The sequence below is a fragment of the Pseudorasbora parva genome, chromosome 7 (genome assembly GCF_024679245.1).
Source record: "Pseudorasbora parva isolate DD20220531a chromosome 7, ASM2467924v1, whole genome shotgun sequence".
In the NCBI taxonomy this organism is placed as follows: Eukaryota; Metazoa; Chordata; class Actinopteri; order Cypriniformes; family Gobionidae; genus Pseudorasbora; species Pseudorasbora parva.
The window spans coordinates 44,193,713-44,213,603 of NC_090178.1; the positions used below are offsets into that span (position 1 = coordinate 44,193,713).

The 19,891-nt window shown below is 37.6% G+C and overlaps 1 protein-coding gene across 1 annotated transcript in view; it reads left to right on the plus strand.

Moving 5' to 3' along the window:
* The window catches only part of bckdhb (branched chain keto acid dehydrogenase E1 subunit beta), a 111,275-nt gene extending 92,410 nt beyond the window's left edge, over window positions 1-18,865 (plus strand). The window contains exons 10-11 of the mRNA XM_067449327.1: window positions 17,060-17,207; window positions 18,538-18,865. Coding sequence (XP_067305428.1) covers window positions 17,060-17,200 — 141 coding nt within the window. The 3' untranslated portion in view covers window positions 17,201-17,207; window positions 18,538-18,865. The remainder of the gene's footprint in view (window positions 1-17,059; window positions 17,208-18,537) is intronic.
* Window positions 18,866-19,891: the final 1,026 nt, after the last annotated feature.

Consider the following 19,891-nt stretch of genomic DNA (forward strand, 5'->3'; position numbering starts at 1 on the left):
TCTAGGAACTACACTCTCATTCCTGTGTAATAATCAAGGAACTTTGCTGTTGACCATGAGTGCCGCGAAAAATAGACTAACTTCCGTCAACATAACCAACGTGACAACCTGCTTGCACAGGGAGTGTGCTGGGGACTATTTTCAGAAGATGTGCATAATATCATTGTAAAATGAGCATCCAACAAACGTGACAGCTGTGAGAAAACATTGGTTGAGAAAGCATCCGATCGTAGAGATGTGAATGTTTGCCCCAGTTCTGCAATTCAGCACTCCAGTCAAGTCATGTCACGTTTATTTATATAGCGCTTCACAATATATTGCTTTAAAGCAAGTAACGTTACAGAATTAAAAATGGTGTCAGCGCTGCTTTCAATTAAATGTACAACTTCAGTTTCTGTTGATGTTATAAGACTGAACAGTAGAAATTAACCGTATATGACTTCAATGAGTTTCAGTGTCGCACCTACGTTTTACGGAATTGCCAGGACCAATGGTAGTTCAAAAGTCTTTACTATCCAGAGCGGATTTTTCCAGAATGTTCACTTTGGGAATCTGTTTCAAACTTACGAAACTAACTCCAAATAAACTTCGTTTTGGCCAGATTTTGTTTCAAATTACATCAGACAGAAAGCAACTTTCAAACAGGGTATCCGCGGGGTCTTGAAAAGTCTTAAAAGGTGATAAATCAATATTGGGAAAATTAAGACCCTTATAAAGTATTAAAAAGTCTTATCATGGCCTTATAAAGTCTTACATTTTGAAAGTATTTTGTTCAAGCTTTGTCAAAAGAGTTTGACTCCAAAAAGTATTTATGAATATATTTCTTTTCATTCCCATAAGTATTAAAAAAGTATTATGAGATCGGCTCGGAGCGCGCGCGCCAGGGATGGAAATTAGCACTGCCACCAGCCAAATGCGGCTGATTTAGAGTTGTGGCGGGTAAACTCGCTTCACCTACCGAGCTGTTTCACCTCTTTGTAAACTTTGTTCAATGTATGCGAGTGCTGCCGTATGTGTGCATATGACCAGTCGTTTTCTCCGTCATCACTCGTGTGAAGACGCACTGTGAGACTCGCGCTCTCTGTGAGAAAATCTGACGCTGTGCATCATCCGAGAGCGCGCGCTCGTCTCACAGCGCGCAAATATTGAGTTCTCTTTTAAGTCTTGCACTTAAACGGACAAACTCACACAAGAAGTATGTCAACATGTCCATCTTGATGAGTATCCTAGCAAACAGAGTCTGAATATGCCTTAAGTGAACTGCACAGTCGAGAAAGACGAGCATATCCCTGCATCAGGTCTTAAAGGCGCAGTAGCCTTTACTGCTGCCTGAGTGATGTCCTTATATTTAGTTTGACATTAAACAATGCTCTTGATTGAATAGCTTTTGTAAGTTTAATAAGGATTAATCTTTCATTTAAACAGTTAAATATGCAGTTATTTTGCATTTGATTACTTTATTCAATTTCTGTCCCTTTCTGCAGGCCAGTAGACCTGTACATTATTATTTAATGTACACATGAGTGGGGTCGAGTTAAACATTCTAGTTTGAATTTTATTTTTCGGTTTTCGGCTTTGGTTTCTTCTTTTTTTGTTTCGGCTAAGAATTGTGATTTCGGTGCATCCCTACTGACAATGTTCTGCTCGGTATGTTGTCAGCACGCTCAAAGATGCCAAAACGAATAGTTTCATTCTTGGGACTAAAAACCATAAAACTGGAAGCCATAAAAGACCACAAATCATCGTGAAAATGTCAGTATTTCATTGAGACTTGAGAATAAATAAACTGCCCAAGCATTGTAGAGCTTGTAGTATTAATTTGTTAAAAACAAAAAAGTGGCTGGTAAAAACGAGAGGTAGACTTTGAAAAAAGTTAATTTCCGTCCCTGGCGAGCGCTGTCTACGGGTGACGTCATGTATTTTGCGAAATTCGCAGTTAGGTAATGTGTTGCCCTCCATACGTTGTAAAACAGATATGCAATATAAACAATACAAAATTGGCCTACGATAGAGATTTTAAGTCTACATTCGACTACAACTGTTTATTAAAGGTTTGTTGCCGATTAGAACTTGAAGTGCGATGAGGTCTTAAAATATTTTGAGAAGGTCTTTAAAAAGTCTTAAAAAGGTATTGAAATTAACTTCAGGATTCCTGCATATACCCTGTCAAATCAACCAAACTATCTCGGACATTACATTAAACGGTGTGAAAACAGTCATATCTCATGTTGTTTTGTAGTGGAATGATCAGCAAACTTTAATTTTCACTGTATCTGGCATTTTCAGTTGCCCATCAGTCAAATGTCTTTGATGGAAAAGATTGTTAGCAAATCTTGCCTGAGAGGTCAGAGTTGCATCAAGAGTTATCTTGATGAGTATTAAGAGTTACATGTGCTGCTTCATATTTTTGTGGTAATCAGGATACATGACTAAAAAATTCAAAAGAACTGCGTGCATCTGAAATAGAAATCTTTGTAACATTTATACATTTCTTTACTATCACTAGTTACTTGATTTTTCTAATGCATCCTTGCTGAAATAATGTATTAATTTATATAAAAAAATTAAATAAACCACTGACCCCAAGTTTTTGAACAGTAGTGTACACATTCATGAGTGTCTCAGGTCTCGGCGAGCTGGTGCTGATGGTGGAAATTTTATCAAGAGATTCATCCATGCATAGATGCAGGGCCAGTCTTTAAACAAAAACATCAGTCACGTTTCCATTGACGTCAAAGTTTGTTAAAGCGTGTGTTTGTTTGAGCGGGGTGGGCATGAGTCAGTCGGATGTGCACAGATAATGACATTGAACAGACAAGTTGCTCAAAAAGGCTATTAGCTTTTCTGCGTGGTCTGAACTGTGGTCAAGCTACTGATGTCTGGGATAATGGCAAATTTTTGCCCCACCAAAACAGCCTGGGCACATCACAAGACAGTGACAGTCATTTCTGCAGTCATGACATGCCTTTTGGTTTTTAGTGGTGTTTGCTTAAAGCTTCATTAAACCAACTTAATCTTGAGATCTGTTTAAAATCACTTGGTTAACAAACTCAAATGTGGATTTCTGACCAAGACATTACAAGTGTGTAGTCCCACTGAACAAACTTAACACTGAAAGTGCAATTTATACATGCTTCATGATGATTTTCCAGTCATTTGGTTCTGTTAGTCGATCGTGAACATCTACATCCTTTTGCAATTGACATATCGGAAAGTCCTGCCCCCCCTTAGATACTGTTGCTAACTCAGACAACAAACAGAGTTGCTATGTCTTACAATGACAGCTGTCAGTGTGAAAACCTTATCGCAAGATGTTTTTTGACACGGAATGTAGCGTATCCCGTCTGATTGATGGCCAAACTTCACTGACAGACTGGAAAAGTATTGCTCTGTTTAGTTCCTGTCTCTGTGAAGCAACTCCTTCCAGTAAACTCAATGTGCTCTGATTGGTCGGCTGGACCAGTGTGTTGTGATTGGTCAAGTGCTTCAAGTGTGTCATGCTTAGGGTTGGGTATTGTTTGGGTTTTTTACGATTCAGGTGCCAAACCGGTACTTTTAAAACGGTACTGGTGCCTAAACGGTGCCTGAACCGATACTTTTAAAAAAAAGAACCACAAAACGACAGTGGATGACATTTTTATTTTAGATTTTTTTCTTCAATTTATTAAAAGTGTAAAGTATACTTAAATATATAAATAGATACAAAACACACTTTACGAAAAATCACAGCTGAGCCACCTAACCCAACTACAATAGGCCTAATTTAACACTAAGTAACAGCACCAATACTAGTGATATTACAGAACTAATAGCAGACTGTAGTCTTGGTCTGCTACAAACCAGCTTCAGTTCAGCATTATTTTGCATTAATATGACCATATTCTCTGGCTAAATATTTAAGAACCAATCGCCTTATTGTTTCCATGGCAACGCGTCGTGCTTCTCACATGACACACAGCAGCCGCAAAAGTGCTGAATGACAGCTCAGAGCCCAGCTGTATCGGTTTTTTTCTTTTTTATTCAAAATATTCACAAACTTGTTACCTATGTCATGAGCTATCTGATATTTTGATTTTCAAATATGTGTAAGTGAATGTGTTTTGTCATAATGATCATGTTAGTTGATCTATAATGCGCAATGTGCATTGCCATGTTAGTTTGCGCCTCAGAGAATCACATCTGTCGGATTTACATCACGTAAATTCATCCTCGTCTCACGAAATACATGAAAGTAAGTGACCAGTGAACTCGGAGAAGAACAGAGCAAACTATATAGTAACTTTATAATGTGTATCTGATATGAATAAAACACAGTCAAATTATAACTGTCTGAAAGGATTGTTATTACCGCTTCCATAGATATCAGGATGTGTGTCTGAAAGCTAAAATAAACATGATGTGGTGAAAACACTGAATTGTTGTAATATGTGACGAGCAATGTGTGTGTGTCTGTCTCTCTCTCTGTCTGTCTGTCTGTCTGTCTGTCTGTCTGTCTGGCTCAGTGCAGGCCAAAGCACGAAAGCACGTTTGATGGCACCGAAATAAGGAACCGAAATCTGCGTTCTTATTCGGTTCAGTACATACCGGTTATATAGGTACCGGTGCTATATTGGCCCTGGGTTTTGGTACCCAACCCTAGTCACGCCCCTTACCATAACTGTGAGTTTCACACATTACCAACTCAATCAGGTCTCTCACTTTTTTTTTTTTTTTACTTAAGTTGTTTTTAATGAACCACCACAAGTTTAATTTTTTTAATGAAAAACAAGAACTGTTAAGGCGCGTCCACACCAAGGACAATGTCTGTAAAAAATAAGATCAAGGATTTAGTTTAGACAATCATTCTAAATTTTAAAGAAGAACATGTCCACACCACCACTATAATGATAATAACACAGTGATCAATAAAAACATTGGCAGCCAATCAGAATCAGTCCCACTTTAAAGAGCATGAGCATTTGGTTTTCATTGGTGGTTTGGTTCCTTGCCACTGTCGCCTTTGGCTGGCTCAGTTGGGAACTCAATTGAATTGAATTAGTAAACTAAATTAACTATATAAACTCTATCACTGATCTAACATCACTGTTTTCTCCAGAGCGACTGTACAGCCGAATCAAATTCTGTTGCATTATTTTCCTGTTAACACTGTGAAGCTGCTTTGAAACAATCTGCATTGTAAAAGCGCTATATAAATAAAATTGACTTGACTTTAAATCGGCAGATTTAAAGGATGCTTGCAATAAACTAAATATTTTTGTGTGTTGGTGTGGATCATAATACAGACGGTTTCAACGGCAGCAACATAAACAAATGTTACTGCGCATGCACGCTTTTGTGGCCCAAACTTAACTTCCGGTGGCCATCAATAACACAGGCTGCGCTATCTTTCTTATGCGTTATCACCTTTAATTCTAAATGGACAATATTATCTTAATTCTTATGTTTTTGTTGTTTCAGCATGTTTCTTATAAATAATCTCCCATTTCTGTCTTCAATATAGAGTGGGGGAAACGCCCCCCTTAAAACGTCATTCACCCAAAACTGAAAATCCTGTCATTAATTACTCAACCTTATGTCGATCACAACCCGTGAATATCCTAAAATTGTGTTCCGAAGATGAACCAAAGGTCTTACTGGTTTGGAATGACATGAGTAATTAATGACAGAATTATATTCTTGTGTGAACCAACCCTTTAAGGACCGTGTAATGCCGTTTTCTGTACAGTAGCCTATATAAATACGTGCGCGCTCAACTTTTAATTAATGTAATGCATTGGATTAACACGTTTCTTTGTTTCATAATATAATATTAATGTTGGGAAACTTAAACTTGTAGATAAAGTATCCTGGGATTGATTGTATATGAATGCATCACAAATATCCCGTGCTCTATGCATTACATTAATAGAGGATAAAGCGAAAGTTGTTTTACACTCCATGGTAAAGGCCTATTACATACCTAATTTTTTATATTTTGCAGTAAACATAAATCCGATCGGTTATCCAGATGGCGAGCACTTGACGTGATCAGATGTAAACGAGCCGTGTCCTGATCGACTGATGAGTCGACCTGCTTGACAGAATCACGATCACATTTTAATGCATTGTGTAAACACAGCCAGAATAAATTACCTCTACAGTAGATTATTTCTGAAAACAAGCAAATAAATAACATGTAAATCACATTAGACATGCAGTCTAAATGACATTAGACACTGCTCTCACATGCAGTCAGATTGGATATTTAGTAAGCATTCAAGGCTTTTTGGTGAGTCGCACACACACTGTTTTTACGCTGCTGTCATATGCTCTCTGCTTGATTTTTAATATTTGTATAATGTTGTCCAAGAATGGTACGTCAAAAATGTGTTTCTACTGAGTGGTGCGCCAAACTATCCACTAGCCAGACCGATAAACACACACAGACCGGAAGTTAACTTTGGGCCAGGCGCGTAACTGTAGCAACGCGCGTGCGTTCGATGAAACCGTCTATATGTATTGTTATACTGTATTTATGTTTATAGTTAGTTCTTAGCATGAACAGGCTTTTTAATGTGTTCTGTTGTATTTAAAGGGTTAGTTCGTCCACAAATAAAAATGATCAATTACCGTATTTTCCAGAATACAAGTCTGTTTTTTTAATCTAAAATATGCTAACTTGACATCACAGCCTATTCATAATAAAACTAAAATGCAAATATATATATATATAAAATGATCGGATTGAATACCTGAAATCATGTTGGAAACACTATGATTTCTGCAGAAATGGTAAGAATCTAGTACGAACCTCGTGACTGAGCAGAGGATCTTACAGAAGCTTAGACTGTGACAGAAATGACCGTACTGTTATTCCTGGATCCAAGGCTGGAACGGGGATATTTTTCAGATTGATCTCGGTGTTCCTGGACAACTCTGTGGAATAGTTGGAATAGTATTCAATATCTCTTTGTCTGTGTATGAATAAAGCAGTCGGTTTCCTCTGGAATGTGTGTGCCAGGTGTTCCCTGAATTAAGGTGGACCAAATGTCCCCACAAGGATGATAATCCCAGAAATTGTTCATCTTGTTGGGGACATTTTTTTTGGTCCCCATGAGGAAAACAGCATATAAATCATAATAAATTACGAGAAGGTAAAAATGCAGAACGTTTTCTGTGACGGGTAGGTTTAGGAGTTAGGGGACAGAATATATAGTTTGTACTGTGTAAAAATCATCATGTATATGGAAAGTCCCCATAAAGCATGTCTCTCTTTATGAGTTTCTTTGTATTTTTTAGACTGCATCTGTGTGCCTAAAGCAGAGTTCAGTTCATGAGTATACATTTGAATTCATTTGAAAATGATTTAAGACACAGCATGTTCAATTGTAATAACAGGAAGACTTTATTTCACACATAAGAGTTTTTTAAATCTGTTTAAAATCATTTTAAGTAGTTTAAATGCATGCTTTGGAAATGGTCTGAATGATTTATCTGTGCATACTTGTTTTTCATACCTATTTCATGAAAACTTTCAATACTGTCCAAACAATTAACAGCCATTAGAACAAATGTTAATTTTGCAAATCATAACCTTGTGCTCAGCAAAGCATATTGACAGCTAAATTAGAGCTAATGTGAGCACATAGTCAAAGTGATGAAATTGATTAAATACAGTCTTGTTCAAAATAATAGCAGTACAATGTGACTAACCAGAATAATCAAGGTTTTTAGTATATTTTTTATTGCTACGTGGCAAACAAGTTACCAGTAGGTTCAGTAGATTGTCAGAAAACAAACAAGACCCAGCATTCATGATATGCACGCTCTTAAGGCTGTGCAATTGGGCAATTAGTTGAAAGGGGTTATTCCACTCCATGATTCTTTAACAACATTCCACAATTCATTCACATTTCTTGGTTTTGCTTCAGAAACAGCATTTTTGATATCACCCCACAAGTTCTCAATTGGATTAAGGTCTGGAGATTGGGCTGGCCACTCCATAACATAAATTTTGTTGGTTTGGAACCAAGACTTTGCCCATTTACTAGTGTGTTTTGGGTCATTGTCTTGTTGAAACAATCATTTCAAGGCCATGTCCTCTTCAGCATAGGGCAACATGACCTCTTCAAGTATTTTAACATATGCAAACTGATCCATGATCCCTGGTATGCGATAAATAGGCCCAACACCATAGTAGGAGAAACATGCCCATATCATGATGCTTGCACCTCCATGCTTCACTGTCTTCACTGTGTACTGTGGCTTGAATTCAGAGTTTGGGGGTCGTCTCACAAACTGCCTGTGGCCCTTGGACCCAAAAAGAACAATTTTACTCTCATCAGTCCACAAAATGTTCCTCCATTTCTCTTTAGGCCAGTTGATGTGTTCTTTGGCAAATTGTAACCTCTTCTGCACATGCCTTTTTTTTAACAGAGGGACTTTGCGGGGGATTCTTGAAAATAGATTAGCTTCACACAGACGTCTTCTAACTGTCACAGTACTTACAGGTAACTCCAGACTGTCTTTGATCATCCTGGAGGTGATCATTGGCTGAGCCTTTGCCATTCTGGTTATTCTTCTATCCATTTTGATGGTTGTCTTCCGTTTTCTTCCACGTCTCTCTGGTTTTGCTCTCCATTTTAAGGCATTGGAGATCATTTTAGCTGAACAGCCTATCATTTTTTGCACCTCTTTATAGGTTTTCCCCTCTCTAATCAACTTTTTAATCAAAGTACGCTGTTCTTCTGAACAATGTCTTGAACGACCCATTTTCCTCAGCTTTCAAATGCATGTTCAACAAGTGTTGGCTTCATCCTTAAATAGGGGCCACCTGATTCACACCTGTTTCTTCACAGAATTGATCTCAGTGATTGAATGCCACACTGCTATTTTTTTGAACACACCCCTTTCAACTAATTCAACTAATTGCCCAATTGCACAGCCTTAAGAGCGTGCATATCATGAATGCTGTGTCTCATTTGTTTTCTGAGAATCTACTGAACCTACTGGTAACTTGTTTGCCACGTAGCAATAAAAAATATACTAAAAACCTTGATTATTCTGGTTAGTCACATTCTACTGCTATTATTTTGAACAAGACTGTATGTGTGTATATGTAATTAAATAAATTTCTATGAACGTCAATCCATTTTTAATTCCACTTCTTCAAATTACGATTCTGCATTCTGTTTGCTACTTCAGTTTGTATTCAGGAATTCAGGAAGGAATCTCAAATCGGTTCTGAATGTCGCACAACCCTGATTTGTGGAGACCCATGGGTAAAAGCATGAGAAACATCCAGTCCTGACTCCTGACATTTGTTACTGTGCTGAGGTGACTGATGTTTCTGCGTGTCTGAGCCGCTCTGAGTGATGGTAAAGACGTCTGACATGCACAAACTCTGACTGTTATCAAGCAAAAATAGCATGAAGTTCAGAATGATTGTCTAGAAATGGCCTTTCAGATCAGTGTTTCTGACTGATATGTCATGTACGTACTAAAGGATCTGAAAGACCCAGGGGAACTTCTGTAACAGTTGTAGTGAATTTAAGAAGTTTAGTTGCTTTGTTGTTCAGTTAACAAACTGTAGTTTATAGCATACAGTCAAACCAAAAATTATTCAGACACCAGATATCATATTTTACTAGTGGCTAAATATAGGGCACTATAGTTAATTTATGTAAGTGAGGATAGCAGTAAAATTGCTAATTATTTGGGGCCTAAATGATTGAGACACTTTGACCTGACCATGTTTTGCTGAAGTGTTTTTTTCTTTAATTGCTTATGCGACCTTTTACACCACAGACTGAATAAAATGAAGCATTGCTTGGTCATTGGTTGGCCTAAACTGGTATTATCTAATTGTGTACTTAAATTTAACAGCTGACAGCTGATTGGTTGATTTTAATCCATTACACATGTTACTGACTCAGTTCTTGTTATATTTTTTTACTATTTTCTAAACTATAGAGAATAAACTGATAATAATAGAAGATGTTAAAGGTGCCAGAATACATTTTGGTTTGACTGTATGTCCCAGAACTAAATGATTTACATATTTAGTTTTTATCACTCATGGCTAGTCATAAACAGCCTCATTAGCACTATTACTCACTACTTTTGCTCTCTGTCTGATTTAAAGCGATATCTGATGAAAACAACAGTTGTTTTAATCCTTCCAGTTAAATATTGCGCTGCATACACCAATAAAAGCTTTAACTTGTCAGTGTTGGCAAATTATCACGGTATAAGTGGGATAAATACATGACATACAAATTTTGTAAATAACATGAAGTATGTCATTAAGAAATGACAAAGTTTACAATTAATACTTCAGTACAGTACAATACTTCAGTACATTAATTTCAAAAGGCCTATTTGAATAGTAATTGTTTCAATCATTAACGGGCTACCCTGTGATTGGATTGCCGCCTGAATCCAGAATGTCAGTGTTTTTCTCCCACTGTCCGCGTAAAAATCCCTGTCTGAATGACCTACTGGTTTTATACAAACACCAACGTCGTGTGGTAATTTAATTGCTGTCTGACTCCAATATATCACTTCAGATTCACTGTTTATATCCTTTTTTTAACACTGCAGAGCACTGTACGGTTGTACTTTGCTGTAATTTGGATGCATTTTAAAGCTCTAGACTTTTGTTTCTGAAATGCTGCAAGAATTTACAAGAGTAATATCATTCATCACCACTCAAAAAATAAAAAAGTAGAGAAGCACATAAACATTTGAAATGGACAGTTATTACAGCAGCAATTACATATGTTAAAATAACCGCAGCATTATGATTAACTCGGGAATAAGAGGCTGTATTAACTTATTTTTGCTCATTTCCATGTGGAATAAAATGACATCCTTTATTTTAAGATAAAATATAAGAGAAATCCATTTTAACTATAATTTACATCTATACATCTTCATACTAGAATATCTTCAAGGATATTATTTTCTTATTATTAAGTTAAATATGCATTTATTCTTCTTATTCCAAGCATGGCGCTTTATTTACAGCAAACAATAATTCGTGACCACGCAAGCAAAACTCGATCCTCCATTGTGAATAAATCACCTAATGAACGAGTTTTATCACTAAGATTTTTTTTTGTATACTTTTTTTTGTATTTTTAAATGTATACTTTTATTTAGCAAAGATGCATTAAATGTATTGAAAAGTTACTGTAAATATGTTAATATTATAAGAAAAGACTTTTCACAAAAGATGTATGTTTTTCCATACTGCCACATAGTTTTTACAAAACTATTTTCAAGGTTTTCAACGCTGATAATAATCATAAATGTTTTTTGAGCATCAAATATAATATCAGAATGATTTCTGAAGGATCATGTGACACTGAAGACTGGGGGTAATGATGCTGAAAATTCAGCTTTGATCACAGGAATAAATTACATTTTAAAATATAATAAAATAGACAAAAAAAATTTAATTGCAATATCATTTCAAAATATTTTTGTTTTATGGTAATTTGTATTAAATGAATAATAAATAAAAACCGCTTGGTGAGCGGAAGAGAATTCTTCAAAGAAACAAAACAAATCTGACTGAAAAAACATCAGTAGTGTATACACTCACCTAAAGGATTATTAGGAACACCTGTTCAATTTCTCATTAATGCAGTTATCTAATCAACCAATCACATGGCAGTTACTTCAATGCATTTAGGGGTGTGGTGCTGGTCAAGACAGTCTCCTGAACTATAAACTGAATGTCAGAATGGGAAAGAAAGGTGATTTAAGCCATTTTGAGCGAGGCATGGTTGTTGGTGCCAGACGGGCCGGTCTGAGTGTTTCACAATCTGCTCAGTTACTGGGATTTTCACGCACAACCATTTCTAGGGTTTACAAAGAATGGTGATAAGGGAAAAACATCCAGTATGCGGCAGTCCTGTGGGGGAAAATGCCTTGTTGATACTAGAGGTCAGAGGAGAATGGGCCGACTGATTCAAGCTGATAGAAGAGCAACTTTGACTGAAATAACCACTCGTTACAGCCGAGGTATGCAGCAAAGCATTTGTGAAGCCACAACACACACAACCTTGAGGCGGATGGGCTACAACAGCAGAAGACCCCACCGGGTACCACTCATCTCCACTACAAATAGGAAAAAGAGGCTACAATTTGCACAAGCTCACCAAAATTGGACAGTTGAAGACTGGAAAAATGTTGCCTGGTCTGATGAGTCTCGATTTCTGTTGAGACATTCAGATGGTAGAGTCAGAATTTGGCGTAAACAGAATGAGAACATGGATCCATCATGCCTTGTTACCACTGTGCAGGCTGGTGGTGGTGGTGTAATGGTGTGGGGGATGTTTTCTTGACACACTTTAGGCCCCTTAGTGTCAGTCGGGAATCGTTTAAATGCCACAGCCTACCTGAGCATTGTTTCTGACCATGTCCATCCCTTTATGACCACCATATACCCATCCTCTGATGGCTACTTCCAGCAGGATAATGCACCATGTCACAAAGCTCGAATCATTTCAAATTGGTTTCTTAAACATGACAATGAGTTCACTGTACTAAAATGGCCCCCACAGTCACCTGATCTCAACCCAATAGAGCATCTTTGGGATGTGGTGGAACGGGAGCTTCGTGCCCTGGATGAGCATCCCACAAATCTCCATCAACTGCAAGATGCTCTCCTATCAATATGGGCCGACATTTCTAAAGAATGCTTTCAGCACCTTGTTGAATCAATGCTACGTAGAATTAAGGCAGTTCTGAAGGCGAAAGGGGGTAAAAAATAGTATGAGTATGGTGTTCCTGATAATCATTTAGGCGGGTGTTTAATGTATTATATAATGTGAAGACATCTATATATGTGTGCACAGTGACCCCAAGCACTGGACAGTTAGTCCACATGTACAAATATATAACATTTCATCACATTAAATAAAAAATTATGAAGGCAGGTGGTATTTATCTCCTACTTTGAATTTGTGCCTCTGATACAGAACTGTCCAGTTATCTTTATGCTGATAATTACAAATATTACATATAATGATTCACTTCTTATATATTGATGACACTGAAGTCCAGTACTGACACACTGAAACCGAATACATTTTTCATTTTACCTGCCAGACAATTTACATGGAATGCATGAACAGTGCAAAATTCTTCATAAATATAAATATATAAATTATACATTTCAAATTTAAACACTATTATAGTCAAGTAAATAGACTGATCAGGCAAAACATTATGACCACTGACAGGTGAAGTGAATAACACTGATTATCTCCATTACAGCACTTGTATATCTATCAAAAATTGCTCCAAAGATTTTTTACATAACTGTGTTTGTATTTGACAGTTTGAGTGTGCAATAAGGCATGAAACCACAACTGAAGGGTTCACATGCTTTCAGAGAGTGTGCTCATTTCGTTGTGTTTGTGTTTGTGTGTGTGTGTCAGATAGTGCGAGACTTCAAGTTTAGTTTTTTTCGCAACTTATTGCTTTTAATAACTCTTTAACATCAAGCAAGTCACGTAAGTAACAGTTGCATGCCTGTCTATTCTCTGATATATGCGTCAGCCTAAAACATACACTTTTCACAATGTTTTGAAGTAGCTTATTAAAATCATTCAGATATTGCATGCCGTTGCGATATGCTTATGAGTGATATGTACATTTGTGATATATCGATCATTTCGATATATCGTGCAGCCCTATTTATTAGGATACTCGCCAAGACATTATGCCATATATTATTGTGTATGAAAATGTCTGTTCAAACACAGGAGGATGTGAAAGAGAACTGAATTCGGTATTCACATGCTGTCAGACACGGCTTTCTGGGCGCATGCTTCGGATGTGCAGTGTTAGCCATGTTTCTTGCTCTTGCATGTTTAAATTGGCCAGGCTTAAATATGTGTGAAATTGATCAACTTTCATGATGATGCAACACAGTGGACAATCAGGACAGTGACATTTTTTTCTTGTCTCACATTGAGTTACTTGTGTGAGAGAAAGCAACAGAGGGTGTGCTCTAAATATTCAACTATATTACTGATCTGCCCGCATTGACACTATATGATAATTTTACTGAGCTGGATAACATCGTTTTATCCTGAACAGCTGTACAGCCGAGTCAACTTTCATTGCATTATTTTCCTGTGAACGCTGTGAAGCTGCTTTGAAACAGTCGCCATTGTAAAAAGTGCTATATAAATAAAGGTGACTTGAGATTTTTTTAGTCACCTCTCGTGTAATTTGGTCGCATATGAGTGATTTACTCACACTGTAGAATGTTGGAAGTAATAGTCTTGTTCTCAGTCCACATGCAGTGGCTTCAGACTAGACTGCACTTCCCTGTTCTCCTGCTTTTCCAGTAAGAGTATTTCGAGTTTTTTTCTTGCTCTTCTCGTGGGTCAGGTTGGCAGGTACTCATCCGCTTTGGGACTACAGAATAAATGACCCCAAATTACCCTCTGCTTTAAAACTGGGGACAATTTACTAAATTTGTATTGTGGTGATTCAGACCTTGAACTGTTGCTGATGTTAGATTGGTTTGCTCTGTCTACGTTTGTTTTGTAGTTCTGCTGAATGTGCGTGTTAGGGCTACTTGGGTTCATTCTGTTTACTTCAAAAGACTTTGAGTATAGCACATATATTTATGTCAAACTACTTTGATGGTTTGATTATCCAAGCAGTGATGATGGAAGCGAAGATAGAGAACACGGATGAACAAATGTAAATACCAAAAGCATCAGGTTTAAGAGCGTAGAGAATGGTAAACATTATTTTCCTGCATTGCATGAACGTTAAGAGTGAACTGAAAGTGAATTGCATCTAATTTTAGCTCCTGTCAATCAGCAGATGCCCCGATGAGTCCATTTCCAGTCATTACAAACCACACTATTCAGATTCATCACATGTAGATAAAACTATTTCTGAGCAGCAGAAGCACTAGGTTCATCTTGCCACATCAAATCCCAAAACGGTGATTATGTGTATCAGGATGCCAGGCTCGTTCTGACCACTGAGCGGCAGGACGACTGCAGCTGCGGGACGGATTCGAGCATCCGGGACCTGCCTTCGATCTGCAAAGCCTTTCCTGATGTCTCTGCAGAGCTGGAACTGCCTGCTGAGGCAAATCTAAAACACATTTTTGTGTTTATACAGGCCGTCATGTAAAGCAAGCACAAAGCGCTTTAATGAAGCTTGACGCTCTTTTGTAGGCACTTCAGAAAACACCAGCAGACAAGAGAGTTCGCCCAAAGTGCGACCATGTTTCACACTTAGCTCATGCATTTTCTGTGTTCAAATTTGGGCATGGAAAAAGTCAAAAAGCTTCCATTAAGAGTTGGAGGTGTCTTCATGGACAGTAGATTTTAGTGTTGGCTTTGTATGAGTAAACATTAGACCCTTTTATAGCTTTTCCTGATGCACAAGTTTTGATGGTTCTGTGTTTAGTCATTGGGAATTGGGTTTGTTCAGCATCCACGTTCTTTTCTGGCTTGATACCTTATTTAAAAGTTCTCCAAAAGCTTAAATAGAAACCCAACCACTCACTGGGATCATGACCTAAGGACATTGATTATTTTCCATTTGTCGGTGTTTATCATCTTTTCTTGGTCATCCATATTTAAGACATGTTCTTTAGTAAATTTCAGCATTTACTTTTTTTTTTCAAAGCATTGATGCTGCGATCCAGGCAGATTTTTGAGCCCTCAAGTTACTACTTCAAACCAAAACTCATGACTTTTTAGCTTTCCAGGCCAACACCCCCTTAACCAAAGAAGACAAAAGCCTGATTCTGTAGCCCAGCCCACCGATTTGTGTATGACATGGAATAGATATAGGCCTACCTGGAGCTAAACCGGATCGAACTTTCAAGCAATAAACATGTTGCATAAGCTTCATTCAGATTCCAATATTATGTTTTTTTAATGAAGATCCAGCTCGCTTGGGGAAGACATTGCACGTTTGTTCCTTCATTTCACCACGGATTTGTTTGTAAACAAAAGACAGGATGAGATTACATAAATGACTGAAGCAACTGATGTTATACGTGATGGCATTGCATTGTTACAGATCGTTTGACATCTATTGATTACGTGTGCGTGTCTAACTAAACATACCGTAGCACGCTGTCACAGGCTGGAGAATCCTTAATTTGAGGTGTTGTTGGTTTATTACGATTCGGGATCAGACTCAGACATATATGGGCCAGGTTTTGCAAAGCCCAACGTCCCGGGCCTATGTTTTCCAGACGGCTACTAGGTTTGTGCATCTGTGCTTGTGTGTGTGTGTGTGTGTTAAAAAACAAAAGTGGTTTATATAACCACTTGGTTTGTGGTTATATAAACCAACCAATAACATTCCAGTTAATTGCGGATGGATAAATCATTGTGTTTGTTTGATAAAAACATATTGCGAGCCCTGTGGGCGAATCATTCCGGTTGTCGTTTTCCCACACAATTTCAAAACAATTCAAAACTATTCCTCATGTGTACTCACAGGGGAGCCGAAGCTCATTATAATATGCAAATCTTATCCAATCCTAGCTGTGGGCGTTTACTTCCAAGTCTTAAGTGCAGTAAGAGAAGCTCAAAACCAGTGTAGAAAATAGCCTATAATTCATTATGATGTATTTGAATATAAAAACCACACAAACGTCATAAGTTGACCTCAGGCAATAGTATAATAATACAAATTTAACAAAGCCAGTCCATGACCGCTTTATTGTTATTCATTAATATTATTGATTTGACTGTACTGACACTATTGGATGAGAACTGAACTGAGCTAAACGATATCATCACTTTTTTCTGCAGAACTGCTTTATAGATTAAATTAACTAAATAAATTATTGATGATCTTTACAATAGAACTGATTCAACACTGAGAAATGACACTATTTTTTCTTAAGAGTTGCTGTAATTTGCGCTACAAACCAATGTGTTTGTGATTATGGGATCATAATGGTAGATTATGGTAAATGAGATCAGTTCTTACATCAAGAATAAGGTTGAATAGGCCGGGAAAAAAAGATTTGTCTGGTACAAATTATTAATGGAGCTGAATGTGTTCTCTGCAGGAGGAGTGTTTCCTGAACTTGGAGGCGCCCATCAGTAGGGTTTGTGGGTATGATACGCCCTTCCCTCACATCTTTGAGCCCTTCTACATCCCAGACAAGTGGAAATGCTTTGAGGCCGTCAAGCGGATGATCAATTACTGAAACACAGGTATGATTTTTCTGTCACCTACCATTATCATCTGACCCTCTAAAGCTGGACACATTTTTTTTTGTAATTCTAAATAACCTTCCATGTTTTGAATGAAACTGATAAACTCCCGAATTTGCAATGATTGACACTCTGTTAACCATAGACTCTTGCTTGTTTAAAATTAATATTTAAAAAAAGCATTCTTGAAATATTGCATTTGCATTTTTTAAGTTTTTTCAATGGGCTTTTTCTTATTGGCTGTTTTTCTTGCAATATCTGGCAACACAAATGAGTCAAGGCTCGTACCTCTTTCCCTGTGATTTTCTTGCAATGCACATTCAGAAAAGAGACACATTTCTGATGCACATTTAAATATGTCATTAAAATCAACTAGTTGTTCAGTTCGGTTCCATACACTCTGCTTAGATGTTTTTGTAAATGTGCTTGTGACTTCCTGAATGTAACGCAGTACATTTGAGCTTCAGCAAGAACCAATGAGGTTCATTCTCATGTTACGCAGCACGTTTGAACCTCATTGAAGAACCAAAGAGGTTCATTCTCGTTGCGCAGCACAATTGAGCTTTAGCAAGAACCAATGAGGATCATTCTCGTTACGCAATAACCAATGAGGATCATTCTCGTGTTACGCAGCACGTTTGAACCTCATGCAAGAACCAATGAGGTTCATTTTCGAGTTACGCAGCACATTTGAGCTTCAGCAAGAACCAATGAGGATCATTCTCATTACGCAAGAACCAATATGGTTCATTCTCGAGTTACGCAGCACGTTTGAACCTCATGCAAGAACCAATGAAGTTCATTCTTGTTACGCAGAACGTTTGAACTTCAGAAAGAACCAATGAGGTTTAAGCAGTTTCAGTCAAGCTGCTTATTATGTTTGCTGATCGAGTCTCTTCAGAAAATGTGGACTACACTGCTCAATTCATATAGATTAGTTTTACAATCTCTTTATGAACTGTTTTGAAGCTTTAGTTGCTTAGCTATCTATGGAGGGACCGAAATGTCTCATATTTCATCAAAAAAGATCTCCATTTGTGTTCCAAAGATAAACAAAAGTCTTGTTGGTTTGGAACGACATGATGGTTTTTCATTTTTGGGTGAACGATCCCTTTAATTCAGTTATAGATTTGGTTGTCACTCCTGTAAATGACACTGTGTGTTCAGTACAGAATTTTTAAGCACTAAAAGATTTTAGCTGCAATGTAGATGCTATTGCAAATTGAACAAGCAAAACTGAAGTCATGTGATCCAGAACTACTGCACACAGACCCAGAACTCAATGCAACCACATTTAGACCATAATTTACTACTTCTACTTTATTCACAGGCACCACAGATTGAGAACTTCATCAGTGAACAAACCAGTCAATCCCACAGCTTCTGCCTGTAGATGGGACCATGCTACCGGACAGGCTGTCATTCTTTGGGAAACTCCATGAAAAAATGTTGTTGATCGTGTCTAGAGGGTGAATCGTGGTTTCTGAACACTACCGTGGACATCACACGGGTGCTGTGCTCTTCTTCTCCTTCCATGTCTGTGCTCTTACTGTTACCTGGACCTCACCATCTTAAAGGGTTAGTTCACCCAAAAATGAAATTGATGTCATTAACTCCTCACCCTAATGTCGTTCCACACCCGTAAGACCTCCGTTCATCTTCAGAACACAGTTTAAGATATTTTAGATTTAGTCCGACAGCGTATCTAAGTGTATGCACACTATACTGTCCATGTCCAGAAAGGGAATAAAAACATCATCAGAGTAGTCCATATGTGACATCAGTTAGTTCATTAGAATCTCTTGAAGCATCGAAAATACATTTTGGTCCAAAAATAACAAAAACTACGACTTTATTCAACATTGTCTTCTCTTCCGCGTTTGTGTTCAAACCTCAAATAAAGATTCAAACGCTTGTGAATCAGTGAATCGATCAATGATTCGGTTCGCCAATGTCACATGATCAATACACTGATTCACAAGCGTTTGAATCTTTATTTGAGGTTTGAACACAAACAAGGAAGAGAAGACAATGTTGAATAAAGTCGTAGTTTTTGTTATTTTTGGACCAAAATGTTTTTTCGATGCTTCAAGAGATTCTAATGAACTAACTGATGTCTCATATGGACTACTCTGATGATGTTTTTATTCCCTTTCTGGACATGGACAGTATAGTGTGCATACACTTAGATACGCTGTCGGACTAAATATAAAATATCTTAAACTGTGTCTGAAGATGAACGGAGGTCTTACGGGTGTGGAACGACATTAGGGTGAGGAGTTGATGACATCAATTTCATTTTTGGGTGAACTAACCTTTAACGTGTAGTTTTTTTTAAAATTAATATTAAAGTGTGTTTTGATTCTGTCAACAGTTAATGAATTTACCATCCTATTTGTAAAATCTTTGGTTTAATTGAATAAATAATCTCTGCTTTAAAACCTAGTGAGCTTCCTTGCTGTCACAGACAGATGCTGAGCGTCCTCCAGCTCTCAAGACTTCAACCACAAACCATGGACAGAATACAAAGATAAAACAGCATCTTTCATTTTGGTCGTAGTGTCAGTGGAATGTGACCGCAGCGTTCGAGGCTGGGTGCGGCCACTCAGATGACCTCAGGTTGAGTGTATTCTAGCGTCCAGCACACTCACACCGTGTCATTACTCACTTAAGCATATTAAATC